Below are 21,040 nucleotides of genomic sequence, written 5' to 3'. Positions count from 1 at the left end.
GGGAGGGTGGGAGAGAGGGAGGGAGGGAGGGAGGGATTATCTGATTCAATCACACTCTGAAATACTGAGGAGTTAAAGGCTTTGCCCTACACCTGTGTGGAGCTAGGGGCAGAGGCCAAAAGGAGACAGATCTCTGTGCTTGGAGGTCTGCTTCTCTCCTCACTCCCCCAAAAATGAATCCACACCTGCAGAATCGTGAATTCTGGGAGAGCCTACACGGGAAGATCCCAGGTCTGCTGGACTGGAAAATGAATGAGGAGCTGAAACTAGCCACCACCACTGACCAGCTACCCAGAGGTGAGTGAGCAATCTAGCCAGTGAGTGAAGGAAGATAGCATAGGGCTTGGGAAAGTGAGGTTATGTGAGAAAGAAGAAATGGAAGGAATGAAAAACTCCCCTTGCCCCATAGTTCTTTCTTACTTTTTTGAACCCTTACATCTTAAAAAAAAAATCCTATCCTGAGTATTAGGAAGCCTGGCCTTTTTTTTTAATTTAAAAAAAATTATTATTATTTTTTAACCTAGCTCTACCACTAACTAGCCCTGTGTCCTTGGACAAACTTCCCAGGCACAGTGTAACTAACAGTGCTAGACAGTAAGGCAGGCATATATGAGTGGCTAGACTATAAGCCCTGTGAGGTCAGGGACTGACTGTATCATCTTGGACCCTGCTCATTGCCAAATATTTAATTGGCAGTTGGTATTCCCTCCACCATAATGAGCCATTAATAGATCTGGGCCAGTTTACTCTTCTGTAAAATGAGTAGGTTGGATTAGCTCTATCTAAAGTCCTCTTCAGCTCCAATATTCTGTCTCTCTGTACTTACTGAGGGCAGACAAGACCCTGTGCAGCATTTAATACTCCTTATGACCCCAGAAATACAGGCAACCAGTTCAAAAGGAACATAGAGGTCATTGAGTCAAACCTCTCATCACCCCCACCCAACAGATGCTCAAATCCCTTCTAGTCCAAGAAGTAGCAATAATCATAATAGCTGACTTTTTATAGAATGCTTTTAGATTAAGGTTTGCATAGATGATCTCATCTGATGCTCACAAAAGCTCAGTGATGTGGGTATTGCAAGTATTATCATTCCCACTTTACAGATGAGAAAACTAAAGTGACTTGCTCAGGATCCCACAGCCACTAAGTATTGGAGACAAGATTCAAACCCAGATCTCTTCAGTGCTCCTTTCACTGCCCCGTCTGAACCTAGCAGTGTCGGACACTTAATAAATGCTTCTAGATCGGTTGATTGTTAACATCCCCATCGTATTAGCCCCCCTTTCTGAACTCCTACAGCATTTAGATTCTGTGCCTTACCACTTAGCCCTGGAATATTTGTCTGTCGCGGATGGTTCTCAGGTGGATCTGATACCTTGTCTCTCTTGATTGTAAACAGCTGGAGGGAAGACCTGAAAACCTCCTAGATCAAGGGTTTTTAGCCCCTTGTGTGTTACAGATTTCTTGGGCAGGCTGGTGAAGCCTACAGACCCCTTTTCAGAATGTTTTTAAATGCAGGAAATAAAAATACATTGGATTCCACAGGAAATAAATTATATTAAAATAGTTATTTTTTTAATTAAAAAAACTTCAAGGACCCATCTAAATGCTTTGTTGACTAATATATTGCAGGTTTCCCAGTTTGGGACTGGTGTAAGGCAAGGGTGGGTTGCCAGAGGGGTGTCTTGTTTGGAAACAATAGAGATAAAGTCAAAGAATATATGAGTCTGGGTGAGACTTGAAGAAAAGAAAACCTAAAATCAGCCAGCATTTACTCAGTTTCTCACTGTGGGCCAAACCACCTTGGGCCAGAAGAAGTAAATCCTGGTGTTGACCCTGCGGGAAAGCATTCAGATGACCAAGAGAAGGCTACTTTGTCTAAAGGAAACAAACACCCATATTACATAGACAAACTTATCAGGTATTCATGTACAAAGCACTGTGTTCATTACTAGGCAGGCAACTCGATTCATAAGAATTAATAAGTACCTACTAGGTGGTAGGCACTTGAGACACAAAAACAAAAATGAAACCGTCTCTGCCCTCAAACAGGTCTACTCTATTGCTGCTGAGAATAGGTACACAGAAACTTAAATAGCTAATATATAAAGTGATTCCCAGGAGGGACAGTACAGGTCTAATATAAAGGAAAGTTAATTATTAAAAATGGTTAGGGGGCAGTTAGGTGGCGGAGTGGATAAAGCACCGGCCCTGGATTCAGGAAGACCTGAGTTCAAATCCAGCCTCAGACACTTGACGCTTACTAGCTATGTGCCCTTGGGCAAAGTCACTTAACCCCCATTGCCCCGCAAAAAAAAAAAAAAAATTGTTAATATTAGCAAAGGAAGCAGCTTGGTGGATAGACCACTGGGCCTGGAATCTGGAAGACCTGAGTTCAAATCCAGCCTTATTACCTTTGTGACTCTGGGCAAGTCATGTAAGCTGTTTGCCTTAACCCACTGGAGAAGGAAATGGCAAACCACTCTACTATTCTTGCCAAGAAAACCCCATAAACAGTGCTGACGTGCTATGGTCCACAGGGTCACGAAGAATCAGACATGACTGAATGATAACACCCATAACAATATTGTTAACAGTAGAAATGGAGTTCCAGAAAGCACAATGGAAGGGTAGGGTAAAGTGGCCGTAGGGTGATGGTAGGGATGGAGCAAACATGGATGTGCAATGAGGAAGTAGGGAGTGCTGGCCAACCTGGGCAGTGGAAGACTCAGAATCACAGGGAATTTTAGTACAACCATAAGGCAGTAGAAACACAGTTTAAATAAAGTGCAGTGCCTGCCCTTATAGTCCAGGGGTTAGGGGATGATACAAGAAGATACAAACACAGACAGTTTTAATAATACAGGATGACAAGATAAGTTTATTAGAGAAGGAGGTGGCAGATGCAAAAAGTCTTCATGGAGGAATCAGCATTTGAGTTGTGCTTTAAAAGGGGGGGGGGCAGCAGGCAGCCAGATGGCCCAGTGGATAGAGCACTGGCCCTGGATTCAGGAGGACCTGAGTTCAAATCCAACCTCAGACACTTGACACTTGCTGGCTGTATGACCCTGGGCAAGTCACTTAACCCTCATTGCCCAGCAAAAAAAAAAAAAAAAAGGTGGGGGTGGGGGTGGGGGTGGGAGTGGAGGTGGGAGAAAGGAAGCAGCTATGTGGAGCAGTGGATAGAGCATCAGCCCTGGAGTCTGACCCTGGGCAAATCACTTAACCTTGATTGCTTTAAAAAAAGAAAAAGTTGAGCAGGGACACAGTAGGGATAGAGGCCTTCTTGCCAATATTCCCTTCCTGGTAGGCCCCTTCGTTCTGTCCCTTTATTTACTTTCCCTGGCTTTACTTACTTCCCTCTCTGGCTCCTTCCCTATCAGAAAAAAAAAAAAAAGACAAAAACACCTAGCAAGCCCTTCCTAGCTCCAAGTGGGTCAGTGCCACAGCCAATTTCAGAAGAAAAGGGCTCAGGACCTTGGGGTCAGGATGTCCTAGAGACTGAACTGCCAGGTGCCAACACTAGAGTCAGTTACCCAAAACCCCTCAGGCTGTTAACCTAAGTGTCATCCTCAACTCTCACTATCCCTCATCCCGCTATATTATATTCAGTCTATTGCCAAGGCCTGCCAATTTCACCTTTCCAACATCTCCAATATGCCCCCTTTTCTCTGACATTGCCCCCCACTCTGGCCCAAACCCGCACTATTGCGGTGGCTGCTGCTGGGTCTGCCTGCCTCAATCCTCTCCCCACTCCACTCAACCCACAACGTGATTTTCCTAAAGCATAGGTCTGATCATGTGATCCCTCTCTACTCATTAAACTCCAGTGGCTCCCTGTCACCTCTGGGATCAAATATAAAATCTTGTCTGTTTGGTGGACAAAGTCCTTCACAAACTATTATTATTTTTTTTTTTTAGTGAGGCAATTGGGGATAAGTGACTTGCCCAGGGTCACACAGCTAGTAAGTGTTAAGCGTCTGAGGCCGGATTTGAACTCAGGTACTCCTGACTCCAGGGCCGTGCTCTATCCACTGCGCCACCCAGCTGCCCCCACAAACAAACTATTCTTACACCTTATTCTCCCCTGCTTACTCAATCCAGGGACACTGGCATCCTTGCTGTTCAAGAACAAACCTCTTATTTCTCAACTCCCAGGCATTTTTCTCTGGTCACCCCCAATGCTAGGCATGTTCTCCTATCCCACGTAGGACTGCTTTTCCTGAGTTCCTTTTAATCAATCAGTCAATCAATAAACATTTATTAAGTACTTACTATGTGTCAGGCCCTGCTCTAAATCCCAACTAAAATCCCATCTTCTTTTTTTTCTTTTCCCTTTTTAAAAAAAGTTTTTTTTTTAAATTTAATCCCATCTTCTAAAGAAAGCCTTTCCTGTTGTTGTTGAGTTGTTTTTTTCCCAGTCATGTTGGACTATTCATGAAGGCAAAGGTACCAGAGTGGTTTGCCATTTCCTTCTCCAGCTCATTTTACAGACAAGGAAACCGAGGCAAATAGGGTTAAGCAACTTGCCTAGGGTCACACAGATGGTAAGTTTCTGAGGCTGGATTTGAACTCAGGAAGATGTGTCTTCCAGATTCTGCCTTTTGCTCTATCCCCTGCAGCCCCTAGCTGCTTCAAAGAAAGCCTTTCCTAACCCTTCTTAATTCAAATGCCTTCTGTCTTTTTTCCTGTTTATCTTGTATATAGCTTGTTTGTACTGATTTCTTCCCCCCATTAGATTGGGGTCGGGGGCAATGAGGGTTAAGTGACTTGCCCAGGGTCACACAGCTAGTAAGTATCTGAGGCTGGATTTTAACTTGGGTCTTCCTGACTCTAGGACCACTGCTCTATCCACTAAGCCACCTACCTGTCTCTTTTGTTAACAATTAATTTTTCCTAACCCTAGCACTGGGCTTGGGGAATCACGAAGACTCATCCTTATGAGTTCAAATCCAGCCTCATACACTTACTATTATGTGACCCTGGACAAGTCACTTAACCCTGTTTGCCTCAGTTCCTCATCTGTAAAATGAGCTGGAGGAGGAAATAGCAAACCACCCAAGCATCTTTGCCAAGAAAACCCCAGACAGGTCATGAAGAGTCAGACATGACTGAAATAACTGAAGATCAACAATAAATGTTTATGGACTGACTTCTCAGGTCCCCTCAGGAATATCAGTGCTATGGAAAGGATAGTGAGCTTGGCAAAAGGGAAGTTGGAGAGATGGCATTGCTGGGTAGTACCAGGCAAGGCAGCAAGGTCTTACAGAAGCTAAAAGTTTTCCTATTCTATACAGATACTCCTGTGGAACCTAATTTATGGATGTGGGTGGATCTCAATGTAGTATGTCCTCCAGTTAGGAGACAGATTTCAAAGGAACAGGATTTGGTCCAAAACCCTCCATCCCCTAAAGAGGAAGAAAATACCTCTTTCTCAGAAGACAGCCAGCTGCCCCAGGACTCCTCCAGCCTGCCCCAGGCCTCCACCAGCCAGCAGCCCCAGGCCTCCACCAGCCAGCAGCCCCAGGCCTCCACCAGCCAGCAGCCCCAGGCCTCTACCAGTCAACTGCCCCAGGCCTCCACCAGTCAACTGCCCCAGGCCTCCACCAGCCAGCAGCCCCAGGCCTCCACCAGCCAGCAGCCCCAGGCCTCCACCAGCCAGCAGCCCCAGGCCTCCACCAGCCAGCAGCCCCAGGCCTCCACCAGCCAGCAGCCCCAGGCCTCCACCAGCCAGCAGCCCCAGGCCTCCACCAGCCAGCAGCCCCAGGACTCTACCAGTCAACTGCCCCAGGCCTCCACCAGCCAGCAGCCCCAGGCCTCCACCAGCCAGCAGCCCCAGGCCTCCACCAGCCAGCAGCCCCAGGCCTCCACCAGCCAGCAGCCCCAGGCCTCCACCAGCCAGCAGCCCCAGGACTCTACCAGCCAGCAGCCCCAGGACTCTACCAGTGAACCAGAGGTATGGATACAGGTATTCTTGTCCCCTCTGGGACAAGGTAAAATTAAGAAAATATCCTCAACCTCCTTTTTCTGTCTTTAGCCCTCATCAGGAATAAGAAATGATTGACATGGATAGAGCACTGGCCCTGGAATCAGGAGTACCTGAGTTCAAATCCGGCCTCAGACACTTAATACTTACTAGCTGTGTGACCCTGGGCAAGTCACTTAACCCCAATTGCCTCACTTTAAAAAAAAAAAAAAAAAGAAAAAGAAATGATTGACAACAGTTACCCCATTCCATCGTCTCCTGTTCTGCCTGACCTGAGGGAATAGTTTTCTAGAGAGGAATCTTTATCTCTGCCTGCCCTCCAATCCTAGCTGCCTACAAATATTACCTAAAATAGGGGAGAGAGGTGTTTAAGTCAAACCTAGTCCCCAAATCTAGCCCTGCACCTAACTCTCTATACTCTCCTAGCTCTCAGAAGAGGTAGAAGATGAGAAGAACACCCCCAGGACCCTCGTATCACCCCACAAAGTGGGGCCCCTTCGAGGCCGGCGGCGGCAGGTGGGCACCCAGACAGGGGCCCGGTGGCCCAGACCCCCCCTTAATTACTGTCACCTAATTGCTCTTGCACTGAAAAACAGCCCTTCTGGAGGACTCAATGTCCAGGAGATCTACAACTTCACTCGGTATGTGTCAGGGTATGGGTGAGGGTGGAGGGGAGGGAGAGAGGGAAGAGTGAGAATGGAGAAAGGGTCCAGGACCTGTGGCTTTTTTTTTTTTTTTTTGGTGAGGCAATTGGGGTTAAGTGACTTACACAGCTAGTAAGTGTCAAGGACCCATAGGTTTTGACCTTCCTTTATCTGCCCTGGTACCATAAGTAAACAGAATAGTTTACCCTCTATGTACTATGCTGGGAAGAGACCAGGCTCAGTGATGACTGAAATGCCCTTTATCGATTCATTTCTTTGATTGAATCTTTGTCTCATGTTAAAATACAATTTACTTTAATTGTCAAGAACACATGAAGTCTCCTTATTAGTTGGTTGTATCTCACATGAATGAGCCTCAGTTTCTCTTTTGAGAGTAGATTTTACTGCAGAAGGTCAATCAACATGTATTTTTAAAGTGCTTATTATGAAAAAAAAAGAAAAACATTTAAAAAAATAAAGTGCTTATTATGGTGACAGGCACTATGCTAAGTGCATGGACCTTGTCCTCAAGGAGCTTACATTCTAATTGACGTGGGGGTTTTTTTTGGGGGGGGGCAGTCAATGAGGGTTAAGTGACTTGCCCAAGGTCACACAGCTGGTGTCAAGTGTCTGATGCCGGATTTTAACTCAGGTCCTTCTGAATCCAGGGCCAGTGCTTTATCCACTGCACCACCTAGCTGCCTCCAAGGAGCTTACATTCTAATAGAGGAAACAAAACACAAATAACTGTGCATAGATATATATGGTAGAATATAACATATATTCTATAGAATATACATTAAAAGATATTCTGTATAATACATAAAATAATACATTCTGTTATAATATAAATTAATCTGTATTATATACTCTACCTATATTATATATAGCAATATATAATATAAACCATAGTATTTTAATATAAATGTATCTGTGTCATATAATCTATTTATATCATATATCTATACTATGTTAATAAAATTTAATCTGTAGTACATAGTACATATTACATATATTCTATAGGGGCAGCTAGGTAGTGCAGTGGTTAAAGCACCAGCCCTGGATTCAGGAGGACCTGAGTTCAAATCTGGCCTCAGACACTTGACACTTACTAGCTGTGTGACCCTGGGCAAGTCACTTAACCCTCATTGCCCCACACACAAAAAAAGAATGTAGATATATCTTAATATTCTATAGAATATATTCTATAGAATAGATATAACAGAAGATAATTTCAGAGGGAAAGCACGAACAATGGAAGTGACTGGGAAAGAAAGACCTCCTGTTGAAGGTAGCCTTTAAGCTGAGTCTGAAGAAAGCCAAGGGATCCTGGAGGTGAGGAGGGAGCATTCCAGGCCTAGGGGACAGCTTTTGAAAAGGTAGTGTGATGGGAGATGAGTGTGTTGTAAGAGGAGGGCAGTGTCCCAGGATTGTAGACTATGTAGAGGGTAGTAAAATCTAAGACTGGTAGGAAGAGGACAGGTTGTGAAGGGGTTTAAAAGCTAAACAGAGGCTTTTATATTAGAGATAGTACTGAGAGAGGAGAAGGTTCAGGATAAACCCTTTTGAGGGACAGCCACAAAATTTATGAGTGTGACCTGGATGAAAATTCAGCAAAGGAAACCAAGGACAGGTAGGAGAGCAGTGTCATGAAAGCCTGGAGAATAGAGAATATCCAAAAGAACAGGATGATAGACAATGTCAAAAGGCTGCAGAGAAGTCAGGAAGGATGTTGTTGTTCATCCTTTGTTCTCAAAAAGGAACAATGACATCAGGATAACTTGACTTGAAGGTGAATTGGATTTAAGTGAGGCAGAACTGTGCAAAGTCATCAGCCTCACTCTCTCCTCCAGAGTCATCTGAGTCCAGTGGCAAGACATAGCTCAGGACAACTGGAGATGGCCCCCTCAAGAAGGATCTTGCTAGGGGCAGCTAGGTGGCACAGTGGATAGAGCACCGGCCCTGGCATCAGGAGGACCTGAGTTCATATCCAGCCTCAGACACTTAACACTTACTAGCTGTGTGACCCTCAGCAAGTCACTTAACCCCAATTGCCTCACTAAAAAAACAAAACAAAACAAAACCATGTAACACTGCCATGAAGAAGGATCTTGCTTGAGAAGAGGCCATTAGGTTTGGCAATTAAGAGATCACTGGTAACTTTATGGAGAGCAATTTCAATTGAATGATGAGATTAGAAGCCAGATTGCAGAGGGTTTAGAAGAGAGTTAGAAGAAAGGAAATGGAGGTACCCAGTTTAGATAGCTTTCTCAAGGAGTTTAGCCTTAAAAAAGAAATGTAGAGGGTAATAGATAGTAGGGATGGTTGGATGAAGTGAGTGGTTTTTTAAAAAATAAATGTTTAGTAATATCTTTTGTTTTTATATCACCTAAAGCTCTCCCAGTATCTCTTTCCTCCTGCCTTCACCCAGAGAGCCATCCTATGTAACAAATATTTTTTTAAGTAATAAATGTTTCTATTTAAAGTTTTGAGTTCCAAATTTTATCCCTCCCTCCCTCCCTCCCCTCTTCCCCTCCTGAGGGGGTAAGCAATCAGATATAGGTTATACATGTGCAATCATGTAAAACAACACCATATTAGTCATTTTGTATAAGAAAACTTGAATGAAAGATATCATGCTTCAGTCTGTGTTCAATCAATATCAGTTCTTTCTTTGGAGTTGGATAGTATGTTTCATGAGTAGCCCCTTGGTATCCCAAGGCTTGGAATCCCTTGGAATTGTCATTGTATTCCTGAAAATATTTAAGTCATTCACAATTCTTCATCAAACAATATTGTTGTTACTGTGCACAATGTTCTCTTGGTTCTGCTCACATCATTTCATACAAGTCTTTCCAGGACTTTCTGAAAGCATCCTGCTTGTCATTTCTTAAAGCACACTGATATATATAATCACCATCATATACCACAGCTTGTTTAGCCATTCCCCAACTGATGGGAATTCCTTTGATTTCCAATTCTTAGCCACTACAAAAAGAGCTGCTATAAATAGCTTTGTACAAATAGGTCTTTTTCTCTTTTTTGGGATGTCTTTGAGATATAAATCTAGCAGTGGATCAAAGGGTATGCACAGTTCTATAACCCTTTGGTTATAGTTCCAAATTGCTCTCTAGAATGGTTGAATCTTTTCACAACTCCAACAGTAGTGGATGAGTGTCCCAGCTTTCCCACATTCCCTCCAACATCAAATATTTTCCATTTTGGGGCAGTTGGGTGGCTCAGTGGATAAAGCACCAGTCCTGGATTCAGAAGGACCTGAGTTCAAATCTAGCCTCAGACACTTGACACTGTGCGACTCTGGGCAAGTCACTTAACCCTCATTGCCCCACAAAAAAAAAGTCATTAATATTTTCCTTTTTTGTTATATTTACCACTCTTATAGGTGTGAGGTGATACCTCAGAGTTGTTTTAATTTGCATTTCTCCGATCAATAGTGATCTAGAATATTTTTTCATATGATTATAAATAGCTTTGATTTCTTTGTCCGAAAATTGCCTGTTCAGATCATTTGACCGTTTATCAATTGGGGAATGACTTGTATTTTTATAAATTTGACTCAGTTCTCTATATATGTCAGAAATGAAGCTTTTATCAGAGATACTTGTTTCAAAAATTCTTAACCAGTTTTCTGCTTCCCTTGTAATCTTGGTTACTTAATTTTGTTTGTGCAAAACCTTTTTTTTTTGATAAAAGTATTTTATTTTTTCCCAATTACATGTAAAGATAGTTTTCAACATTTGTTTATATAAGATTTCCAATTTCAAATTTTTCTCCCTCCCTCCCCTCTCCCCTAGACAGCAGGTAATCAGATATAGATATAGATATATATATATATACACACACACATATATATACATATATATATTATAACATTAAACATATTTCTGCATTAGTCATGTTATAAGAGAGGAATCAGAGCAATAAGGAAAAACCTCAAAATAGAAAAACAACAACCCCCAAACCAAAAGAAATAGTATTGTTCAATCAGCATCCATACTCGACAGTTGTTGTTGTTTTTTTTTTCTGGATTTGGAGATCCCCTTCCATCATGGGTCCCCTGGAACTCTCCTGTACTATTGCATTGGTGAGAAGAATCTAGTCCATCACAGCTGATCAACACACAATGGTTTTTTTGTTTTGTTTTGCTTTTTTTGGGGAGGGGCGGTGAGGCAATTGGGGTTAAGTGACTTGCCCAGGGTCACACAACTAGTAAGTGTTATGTGTCTGAGGCTGGATTTGAACTCAGGTACTCCTGAATCCAGGGCCAGTGCTCTATCCACTGCACCACCCAGCTGCCCTCACACAATGTTGATGATACTATGTACAGTGTTATTCTGGTTATGCTCATATCACTCATCATCAGTTCATGCAAGTCCTTCCAGGTTTTTCTGAAATCCATCTGCTTATCATTTCTTACAGCACAATAGAATTCTATTACATTCATATACCACAACTTGTTCAGCCATTCCCCAATTGATGGGCAACCCCTCAATTTCCAATTCCTTGCCACCACAAAAAGAGCAGCTATAAATATTTTTGTACGTGTGGGTCCTTTTCCCTTTTTTATGATCTCTTTGGGGAAAAGACCCAAAAGTGGTATTGCTGGGTCAAAGGGTATGCACAGCTTTATAGCCCTTTGGGCATAATTCCACATTGCTCTCCGGAATGGTTGGATCAGTTCACAGCTCTACCAACGATGCATTAGCGTCCCAATTTTCCCACAACTTCTCCAACATTTATTATTTTCCTTTTTTGTCATATTAGCCAATCTGATAGGTGTCAGGTGGTACCTCAGAGTTGTTTTAATTTGCATCTCTCTAATCAATAGTGATTTAGAGCATTTTTTCATATGGGAATAGATAGCTTTGATTTCTTTAGCAGAAAACTGCCTGTGCAAAAACTTTTTAATGTTATATAATCAAAATTATCTATTTTACATTTTGTATTGCTCTCTATATCTTCTTTGGTCCTAAATTCTTCCTCTGTCCATAAATTTAACAGATAAACTGTTTCATGCTCTCTTCATTTGCTTATGGTATCACCCTTTATGTGTATATCATGTGCCAATTTTGACTTTATTTTAGTATACAGTGTGAGATGTTGACCTATACCTAGTTTCTTCCATACTGTTTTCTGGTTTCTCCAGCAATTTTTGTCAAATAATGAATTTTTGTTCCACAAGCTAGATCTTTGGGTTTATCATATACTATATTACCATAGTCATTTACCATAGTGTGATTTGTATCTATTCTGTTCCATTGATCTACTTCTCTCTTTCTTAGCCAGTACCAGATTGTTTTGATAATTACCTCTTTATGATACAGTTTGAGATCTGGTACTACTATACCCATTCGAGTTTATATGTTATTCCCTCTGATGAGAATAAGCCTCCCTCACTCCCCCACTCCTTCCCTTTCTTCCCCTCCACTCCATAAGTTGGGTTTTTTTGCTTCTATTATGTGAGCTACTTTGCTCCATTCCACCTTTCCCTTTCCCTTTCTCCCAGTGCATTCCTCTTACCCCTTAGTTTTATTTTAAAAATGTCATCATGGGACAGCTAGGTGACACAGTGGACAAAACACCAGCCCTGGACCCAGGAGGCCCCAGACATAAGCCACCCCACCCTGACTGCCCCACACACAAAAAAGGATAAACAAAAAATAAATGCTTTACAGATATCATCCCTTCAAATTCAATTCCCACCTGTGCTCTCTCTCCAGATTTATTTCTTTCAGCTTCCCTAATACTGAGAAAGTTCTTATGAGTTAGAAGTATTATCTTCCCATGTAGGAATGTAAACAGTGTAACCTTTTAACATCCCTCATGGTTTCTTTTTCCTTTTTACATTTTTATGCTTCTATGGGGTCTTGTATTTGAAAGTCAAATTTTCTATTCAGTTCGGGTCTTTTCATCACTAATGCTTGAAAGTCCTCTTTTTCATTGAAGTCCCATTTTTTCCCCTGAAAGATTTTATACAGTTTTGCTGGGTAGCTGATTCTTGGTTGTAATCCCAGTTCCTTTGCCCTCGGGAATATCATATTCCATGCCCTCTGATTCTTTCATGTAGAAGTTGCTAGATCTGGTGTTATCCTGACTGTGGCTCCACAGTACTTGAATTGTTTCTTTTTGGCTGCTTGTAATATTTTCTCCTTGACCTGGGAGCTCTGGAATTTGGCTATTATTGATTTATTTTGTGGGGCAATGAGGGTTAAGTGACTTGCCCAGGGTCACACAGCTAGTAAGTGTCAAGTGTCTGAGATTGGATTTGAACTCGGGTCCTCCCAAATCCAGGGCTGGTGCCTTATCCACTGTACCACCTAGCTGCCCTGGAATTTTACTATGATATTACTGGAAGTTTTCCTTTTGGGATCTCTTTCAAGAAATGATTGGTGTATTCTTTTAATTTCTATTTTACCTTCTGCTTCTAGAATATCAGGGCAATTTTCCCTGACAATTTCTTGGAAGATGAATTCTAAGCTCTTTTTTTGATCATGGTTTTCAGGTAGTCCAATAATTTTCAAATTATCTCTCCTGGATCTATTTTCCTGGTCAGCTGTTTTTCCAAGGAAATATTTCACATTGCTCTCTATTTTTTCACTCATTTGTTTTATTGTGTCTTGATTTCTCATAAAGTCATTAGCTTCTATTTGCTCAATCCTAATTTTTAAGCAATTATTTTCTTCAGAGATCTTTTGTACCTCCTTTTCCATTTGGCCAATTTGGCTTTTCAAGTTGTTGACTTTTTTTCACAACCCTCCTGCATCACTCTCATTTCTCTTTCCATTTTTTCCTCTACCTCTCTTACTTTATCTTCAAAGTCCTTTTTGAGTGCTTCTATGGCCTGAGATCAATTTATATTTTTCTTGGAAGCTTTGGATGTAGGAGCTTTGACTTTGTTATCTTCTTCTGATGGTGTATTTTGATCTACCTTGTCACCAAAGAAACTTTTAATGGTCCGCATCTTTTTCTGTCTGCTCATTATCCTAGCCTATTTCTTGGCTTTTAACTCCTTTTTTTTTTTTTTAGTGAGGCAATTGGGGTTCAGTGATTTGCCCAGGGTCACACAGCTAGTAAGTGTTAAGTGTCTGAGGCCGGATTTGAACTCAGATACTCCTGACTCCAGGGCCAGTGCTCTATCCACTGCGCCATCTAGCTTCCCCTTAACTCCTTCTTAAAGTGGGGCACTGCTTCCAGGACACACTGTCCCAAGCTTCAAGGGGTCCCAGGTGGTACGATTTAAGGAGAGGCTAGTTCTCAGCTCATCTGACCTGTGTTCTGGTCTGTGTAACCACTGGCCTGCTTGCTCTTTAACCCAGAAGCAGAAATCTGATTCACTTTGGTTGCAAGCTTCACGTGCCTGTGCTCCTCCCCTACTGGGCTGCTGCCCGTTGTCTGCTTCCTGGTTCCAAACATGGGCAATACCACAGCATTCCACCTCAGCTCCAGCAGAGACCCCTACAACCTCCCCCCACCCCCAGCCAACCGCTGGACCCCCTCACCAGTCCATGAGCTGAATTCCAGAAGTAGCCACTGACACTGATGATTCTGAGGCTCTGGAGGTGAGGCCTGCCTGGGGCTGAATCTGTGTGGCTTGGCTGCACTCCCCTCTCACTCTGGTACAACATACCTTCCCTGCTGCCCTTTTAAGCCATCTTTGGCTGGAAAATGATCTCACTCTGTTCTTCTGTAGGTTCTGCTGCTCCAGGAGTTGTTTTATGGCATTATTTGGAGGTATGTGGACAGATCGTGTGGGGAGCTCCAGAAATGTACTACCTTTCCTCCACCATCTTGGCTCCACCACTGATAATTTTCCTAATATTGAACCAGCCCTGTGTTCCTGGTTTAAATTCCACCTGGTGTATGATCCTTGTGATATATTGCTGTAATCTTTTTACTAGCGTTTTATTTTAAATTTTTGCATCAATATTTGTTAGGGAGATTAGTCTATAATTTTCTTTCTTTGTTTTGGCTCTTCCTGGTTTGGGTATCAGCAACATATTTGTCACATAAAAGGAATTTGGTAGGACTCCGTAACAAATATTTTTGAGGAAAAAGAGGAAAAAACTAGCAAAATTGATTAATGCATTTTATTTTATTTTATTATTATTTTTTTTTTTAGTGAGGCAATTGGGGTTAAGTGACTTGCCCAGGGTCACACAGCTAGTAAGTGTTAAGTGTCTGAGGCCGGATTTGAACTCAGGTCCTCCTGAATCCAGGGCCAGTACTCTATTCACTGCGCCACCTAGCTGCCCCGATTAATGCATTTTAAAAGTCTGAAAATACAATATAGGAATTGTTCTATACTTATAGGCCTCTCACATCTGCAAATTAGTAGAGTGTGTGTGGGGGTGTCTTTTCATATCTCTTCTTTGAAGCCATATTTGTTCTTTATAATTTAGCAACATTCACTTTTCCTTATTTTGTGGTGGTTGTTCTTTCCATTTACAACCTAGCTGCCCTGGTTGTTAAACATTTTACCAGTAAACCTCTGGGTGTGGGACATAGGGAAAAGGATAATGTAGAGTTGAGTTAGGGAAAAGAGAAAAGAATAACCAGTATAGGGATGATGATCTGGGAAAGAAGAGAGAAGTAGAGGGATTTGAAAGTCTTTCTTTGAAAACTTTCTTTTTAAAATTAATTCTTAATTGAGTTTTCTTTCAGTTTGAAAGATTTTTAAAATCTACCCTCTCACCTCCCTCCATTCCCCCATAGAAAAAGAAAAACCAAAATCCTTGAAACAAATATGTATCGTCCAGTAAAATAAATTTCTTCGTTGGCTATATCCAATGTCCACTCTGAGTCCATCGCTTCTCTGTCAGGTGGTTAGTCTGGTACATCATTAGTCTTCTGGAATGATGGTTGATCATTGCATCGATCACCATTCTTAAATCTTTTAAAGCTGTTTATCTATACAATGTATGCTGTTCCTTGCTTCCAGACTTTAAAATCATTTCTCTCCCACTGGTTCATCCTGGATGTGCCTGGAACCTTCTCATCCTAAACATCCATCACCCTGTGGCTTTCTTAGTGTTGAGTATCCCTTTGTAAACCCTGACCCTTTCTCTCACTGGAGAGTTACTCCTGGGATCTTTATATCTTGGAGGAGCCCACACTGGTCCTCATTTCCCTCCCAGTCTTGTTCTCAGCTTCTAGACTTCAAAAGCAAGCTTTCTCTCCCATAGAACCTTCACCTCCCACACCCTTTTCATCTCCTTTTGTATGTTAGAATTTAAGAATGACATGAAAATGTAAGCTTCTTGAGGGCAGAAAATGTCTTTCTGCTTATATTTGTATCCCCCAGCACTTAGTATACAGTAAGGACTTACTAAATGTTTCCTTCCCAATATTTTTTATCCACTTACGAAAAGGAATAATTTTATTTATCAGTGCAATGGTCTGCTGAACATTAAACACAAAACATTAGTGGAATGGCAACTTCTCCCAGGATTGCTTCTATCTGAACTCTATCAAATATAAAATCAGAAGAATAACTCCTCACACGTGGCATTTTTAGGTTTGCAAAGCACTTTCCTCACAACATCCTGGAGAGGTAGGTAATACCAGAAAAATTATCTCCATTTTACATACAAATAAACTGAGGCTCAGAGAAGTGTAGTGATTTATGGTCATACGATAAGTGCGTCTTAGATATCAGCAGAGTTAAGTGACTTGCTCGGGGTCACACAGTTAATAAGTGTCTGAGGCAGAATTTGAACTCAGCTCCTCCTGACTCCAGGGCCAGTGCTCTATCCACTAGACCACATAACTGCCCCTAGGAAGGAGGTCTTGACTGGGTTTCAAATCCAGGTCTTGAGGCTGTGTTCTTTGCAACACATCATGACAGCTAAAGGCTTGGGATGAAGTTCTGACCTCCTTAGGGAGGGAGTAGGAGAGATTGGGCCACTGGGTTCAGCTAACTCTCTCTTTTATCCTTCTGCAGAGAGCACTTCCCCTTTTTCCAGACAGCCCCAGAGGGCTGGAAAAACACTGTCCGCCACAACCTCTGCTTCCGAGGCAGCTTTGAGAAGGCCCCAGTGAGCCCAGAAGAGGATACCGCTACCAGTCGCCCTCGCTCCTACCGCTGGCGGCTCACTGAGGAAGGGTACCGGCGCTTTGAGGAGGAGGCCAGGGCACTGGCATCTGCTCGGCTCCACAGTATCCAAAAGTGTATGAGTCAGCCAGGTAAGAGAGCTAACCAAGGAGGAAGATTCATCTGGATGGGCCCTGGGCCAGGACCACAGAGAATGATCAGCCAGCCATCTGACTTGGCTCTTCAGGTGGGGTGGGGGGAATATGAAGGGCCCACAGAGAAGGGCTTTGGTTTGAACTCCTGGTAGAATGCCAAGTACTATACCGGGAAGCCAGGAGACCTGACTCCACCCACCAGAAAGCAGTATGACCTTGGGCAAGTCCCTTCACCATTTGGGGTTTTGGTTTCCTTGTTTATAAAAGGGAAGACTCAGGTCCCTCCCAGCCCTGTAAGTTGACAGCCTACTCTCCTGGGGCTATTTAGCCTGCTATTGGGAAAGATTTGGTGTTTGGCTCTTCACTCCCTCAGGGTCAGCTGATATTCTTTCTCCCCTGCAGAAAAGATGTCTGCCCTCTTTGACCTCTGACTTCGAAGGACAAATGGCATGCCAAGTCTGACTGTGCTCAAAACCCTGACTGCCTCTTCTCCTCCATCAAACTCAGAACTGGCACTCTGCATAATCTTTAAGAGGAGATGTTCTTGGAGGGGGGACATATTTTGGCCCAATTTCCCAACTGCCATTTGCTCTCCTTCATTAAACTCACTGACTGGCATACTCTGTGCAGAATCTTTTCATTGGGGTGGGGCTTTAGGGGGAGGTGGGGTAGTTCCTAAGGAGTACCTTAAATTGCTGATTTTTGCCTAGTGGCTAGAGTCCTGAGGAAGTTGTGGAATGAATACAAACATTAGCCACCGTCTAGCGCAAGACAAGCTGTGACATACTAAAAGAAGAAAATGGTCCTGGAGTCAAGAAGACCTGAGTTCAAATCTGGCCCCAGACTCTTATTAGCTGTGTGACCCCAAACTTGTCACTCAATCCTGTTTACTTTAGTTTCCTCATCTGTAAAATGATCTGGAAAAGGAAATGGCAAGTCACTTCCGTGTCTTTGCCATGAAAACCTCAAATGGGGTCACAAAAGGTTACTGAAAAACACTCAATTAGATTGTAAGCTCCTAGGGTGCAGGGACTGTCCCCCACCCCTGCCATGTTTGTATATCTAGTGCTTTTAGAATAGTGTCATGACTGAAATGACACAACAACAACAACAACAATGTGCAGGGAAGACACTGCTCTATGCAGGTTCTGGGGGTGCAAAGACAAATCAAAAAGCCCTCAACAAGGCTTAAATTCTGCTGGGGGTTGGGAAGAAAACAATAATACAACATACACACAGGGAAGCATCATTTAGGTAGGGCAACAGATTCAAGCAAATTTGAGGAATGAAAACCATCACTTGGGGTGGGGGGAAGGGTATATATGGAGGACCTGTCATCTAAGCCGAGCCCTGAAGGAAAATGCATATTATGAAAGGCAGAGATAAGAAAAGAAGGAGGGCAGCTAGGTGGCACAGTGGATAAAGCACTGGCCCTGGATTCAGGAGGACCCGAGTTAAAATCTGGCCTCAGACAGTTGACACTTACTAGCTGTGTGACCCTGGGCAAGTCTCTTAACCCTCATTGCCCTGGAAAGAAAAAAGAAAGGAATGAGGGAATGTAGCCTGTAGGAGTGGGAGCAGGTGAAATGTGGTGGGAAAAGCAGGGTTGGGGCCATATTGTAGAAAACCTTCCAGTCCAAGCTAAGATTTTATATTTTATCCAAGAGGGAATAGGGAGAGTTTTTTGAGGTGGGAGGTAAGGATGGATGGATGGATACATGCAATTCCAGGAGTGGAGGCCAAACTTCCAGTAGGAGGGGTGAAAATGATGGGCCAAGAGCAGAAAACTTTGTCAACAGGGTGAATTATGGGAGAGGAAAAAGACTCAAGTCAAGGAGACCCGTTCAGTCACTGTTACAATAGTCTCGGCATGTGGTCATGGCCTAAACTAGGGTTGATGGCTGTGTCACTAGAGAGATGATGTGGAGGCATCATGTTACAATTAATAGGACTTGGCATCTCATTGGATTGGGGTGGAAGGAGGGGTGGAATTCAGGGAGGAAAAAGGGACCAAGATTATGCCTGAGTCTTGAATGCAGGTCACAGAAAATGGCAGTTCCATCAACAGAAATTTTGTTGGGCATTTTGCCGTTTGGGGATAAAGACAAAATATGAAAATGATCCCCACTCTCAAAGAGTTTACACTTTACTGGAATAAATTTCAGCAGGTAAAGAGACTTCAAAGAGAATGACATCTGAGAAAAGTACATGGATGTAGCAATTAAGAGATCAATAGCTTCCAATCCAGCCATGGAAACTGACTTCTCAAAAATTATCAGGTTTGAAAGTGTTAAAGAGCTACCAGGTGCTAAGGAAAGTGAGGAAGGTTGACAGCAGATCTGTGGCCCACTGTGGAATACCTCTTACTAGCTGTTCCTTACTAAAATTCTCTTTGATTATGTACTTAATGTGTGTATAGAAGATTCTCATAAAAAGTAAAATAAAGAAAACACATGGGGCAGCTAGGTGGCGCAGTGGATAAAGCACCGGCCCTGGATGCAGGAGTACCTGAGTTCAAATCCGACCTCAGACACTTGACACTCACTAGCTATGTGACCCTGGGCAAGTCACTTAACCCCAATTGCCTCACTAAAAAAAGAAAAAAAGAAAAGAAAAGAAAACACGGGGCAGCTAGGTGGTACAGTGGATCCTGGAGTGGATCAGGAGTACCTGAGCTCAAATCTGACCTCAGACACTTGACACTTACTAGCTGTGTGACCCTGGGCAAGTCACTTAACCCCAATTGCCTCACCCAAAAAAAAAAAAAAGAGGAAGGAAGGAAGATAGATGTAGGTATAAGGAAGCTTCCAAGGTGGTGAGAAACCACTTTCTGAATTGTCTGCTGTGACCATTCACTAATTTGGGATATAGGTGTGCTCAGAGTCCCAAGAGGATCATTTACTAAAATTAAGTCTGATGAAGAGTTCGAGACAGAAGTTACTCATTTTTGTTAATGTAACAAGCTATAGAATACTAGAGTAGAAAGGAAATACATATGCTTCAGTGGTTTGCATATGAAAAATTGAAGAATTGGGAAAATGGTATGTTAATAACTGGGGAAATATGGATATCAAAACTCTTCTACAATATGGGATAAATGTAATTTACCTGATCATAGAAGATGGTAATTTGATTACTCGAAATAAGCTAAGGGGAGGTTGTTCACTCTGCTTATTGCATGTTAATTATGAAAAATATTTGACTGAATAGAGTACCTTCTAGACTCCTCCTCAAATAGGTGATTCTCATCAATACATGAAAATTATACAAGATTCCTTGAAGTATATAATAAAAATAACCTTCCTCAATGCCCTTCTGATCATAAAAATCAGGAGAGATTTAGAAGAACTTCCTAAAGGTGTTTTGACTTGTGATGAAGGACATCCACAGTAGAGGCCAAGCTGAAGAATTAGTCTCTGGATGGTGATGTCTTCCAGCTGGTCCTCTTTGCAGATGATCTCATTCTGGGCTCATTAAGCCCTGGAAGCATTTGGCTTGACCATCCACACAGTTCATATGAGACAATGGCTTCATCCCAGAATTAAACAGGAGAAGAGATTGTTTTCAGGCAATTACAAAGTTCCTTTAATGACCTCAAACTTCTCTCGGAAGCAAAGGTCCATGTTCTTAAAATACAGCTTTACTGATTTTTTAGGTGTTTTCTCTAGCGTTTTATACTTAAAAAACAAGTTTCCTTTTTTTATTATGAACTTGACAAACATCAACAAACATGAGCATTTCCTTGTAGAAGATAAAAGAAACATGTGAATGTGTCAAACTCTGAATCTCTATTAGTACTTTAAGTAAATTTTGAATTTTAAAATCATAGTACTAATACTGCCCTGCTTGGCTGTCTCTTTTTTGGGGGGGGGGGGTGGGGAAGCTTCACTGATGTTATCTTTTTTGCCTTTTTATTTTTATTTTTTGCATTTCTATAAGTACTCCTGTCTTTCCCCAGAGACACAGGGATCTAGGACTCCAGGAATCTAAGCTAAGCATTCCACCCAGTCCAGCAATGATATTCGGAAGAACAAAGGTCCTAGAACTCCAGACCAACAGAAGCTGGTGCTGATTTCAACTTTGGACATGAACTTTGTGGGACTAATGTTTATATAAGAACTGAACTAAGCTGTGAGCCTAACCACCTCACTCCTCCCCCCTCCACCCCCTACCATGACTGAGGTAGTATAAGAGGGATTAT

General features: G+C 42.4%; 1 protein-coding gene across 1 annotated transcript; it reads left to right on the top strand.

Annotated features, from left to right (window-relative positions):
* Nucleotides 1-173: 173 nt before the first annotated feature.
* Nucleotides 174-17,270, top strand: FOXR1 (forkhead box R1). The gene is made up of 5 exons (XM_043991229.1): nt 174-297; nt 5,301-5,564; nt 6,435-6,630; nt 16,595-16,836; nt 17,242-17,270. Exons 1-5 carry the CDS (start codon nt 174-176, stop codon nt 17,268-17,270), a joined length of 855 nt encoding a protein of 284 aa, XP_043847164.1.
* The last annotated feature ends 3,770 nt before the right edge of the window (nt 17,271-21,040 follow it).

This window comes from Dromiciops gliroides, chromosome 3 (genome assembly GCF_019393635.1).
Source record: "Dromiciops gliroides isolate mDroGli1 chromosome 3, mDroGli1.pri, whole genome shotgun sequence".
Taxonomy (NCBI): domain Eukaryota; kingdom Metazoa; phylum Chordata; class Mammalia; order Microbiotheria; family Microbiotheriidae; genus Dromiciops; species Dromiciops gliroides.
The sequence above is the reverse complement of the archived record's forward strand: the minus strand, read 5'-3'. Positions and strand labels throughout refer to the sequence as shown.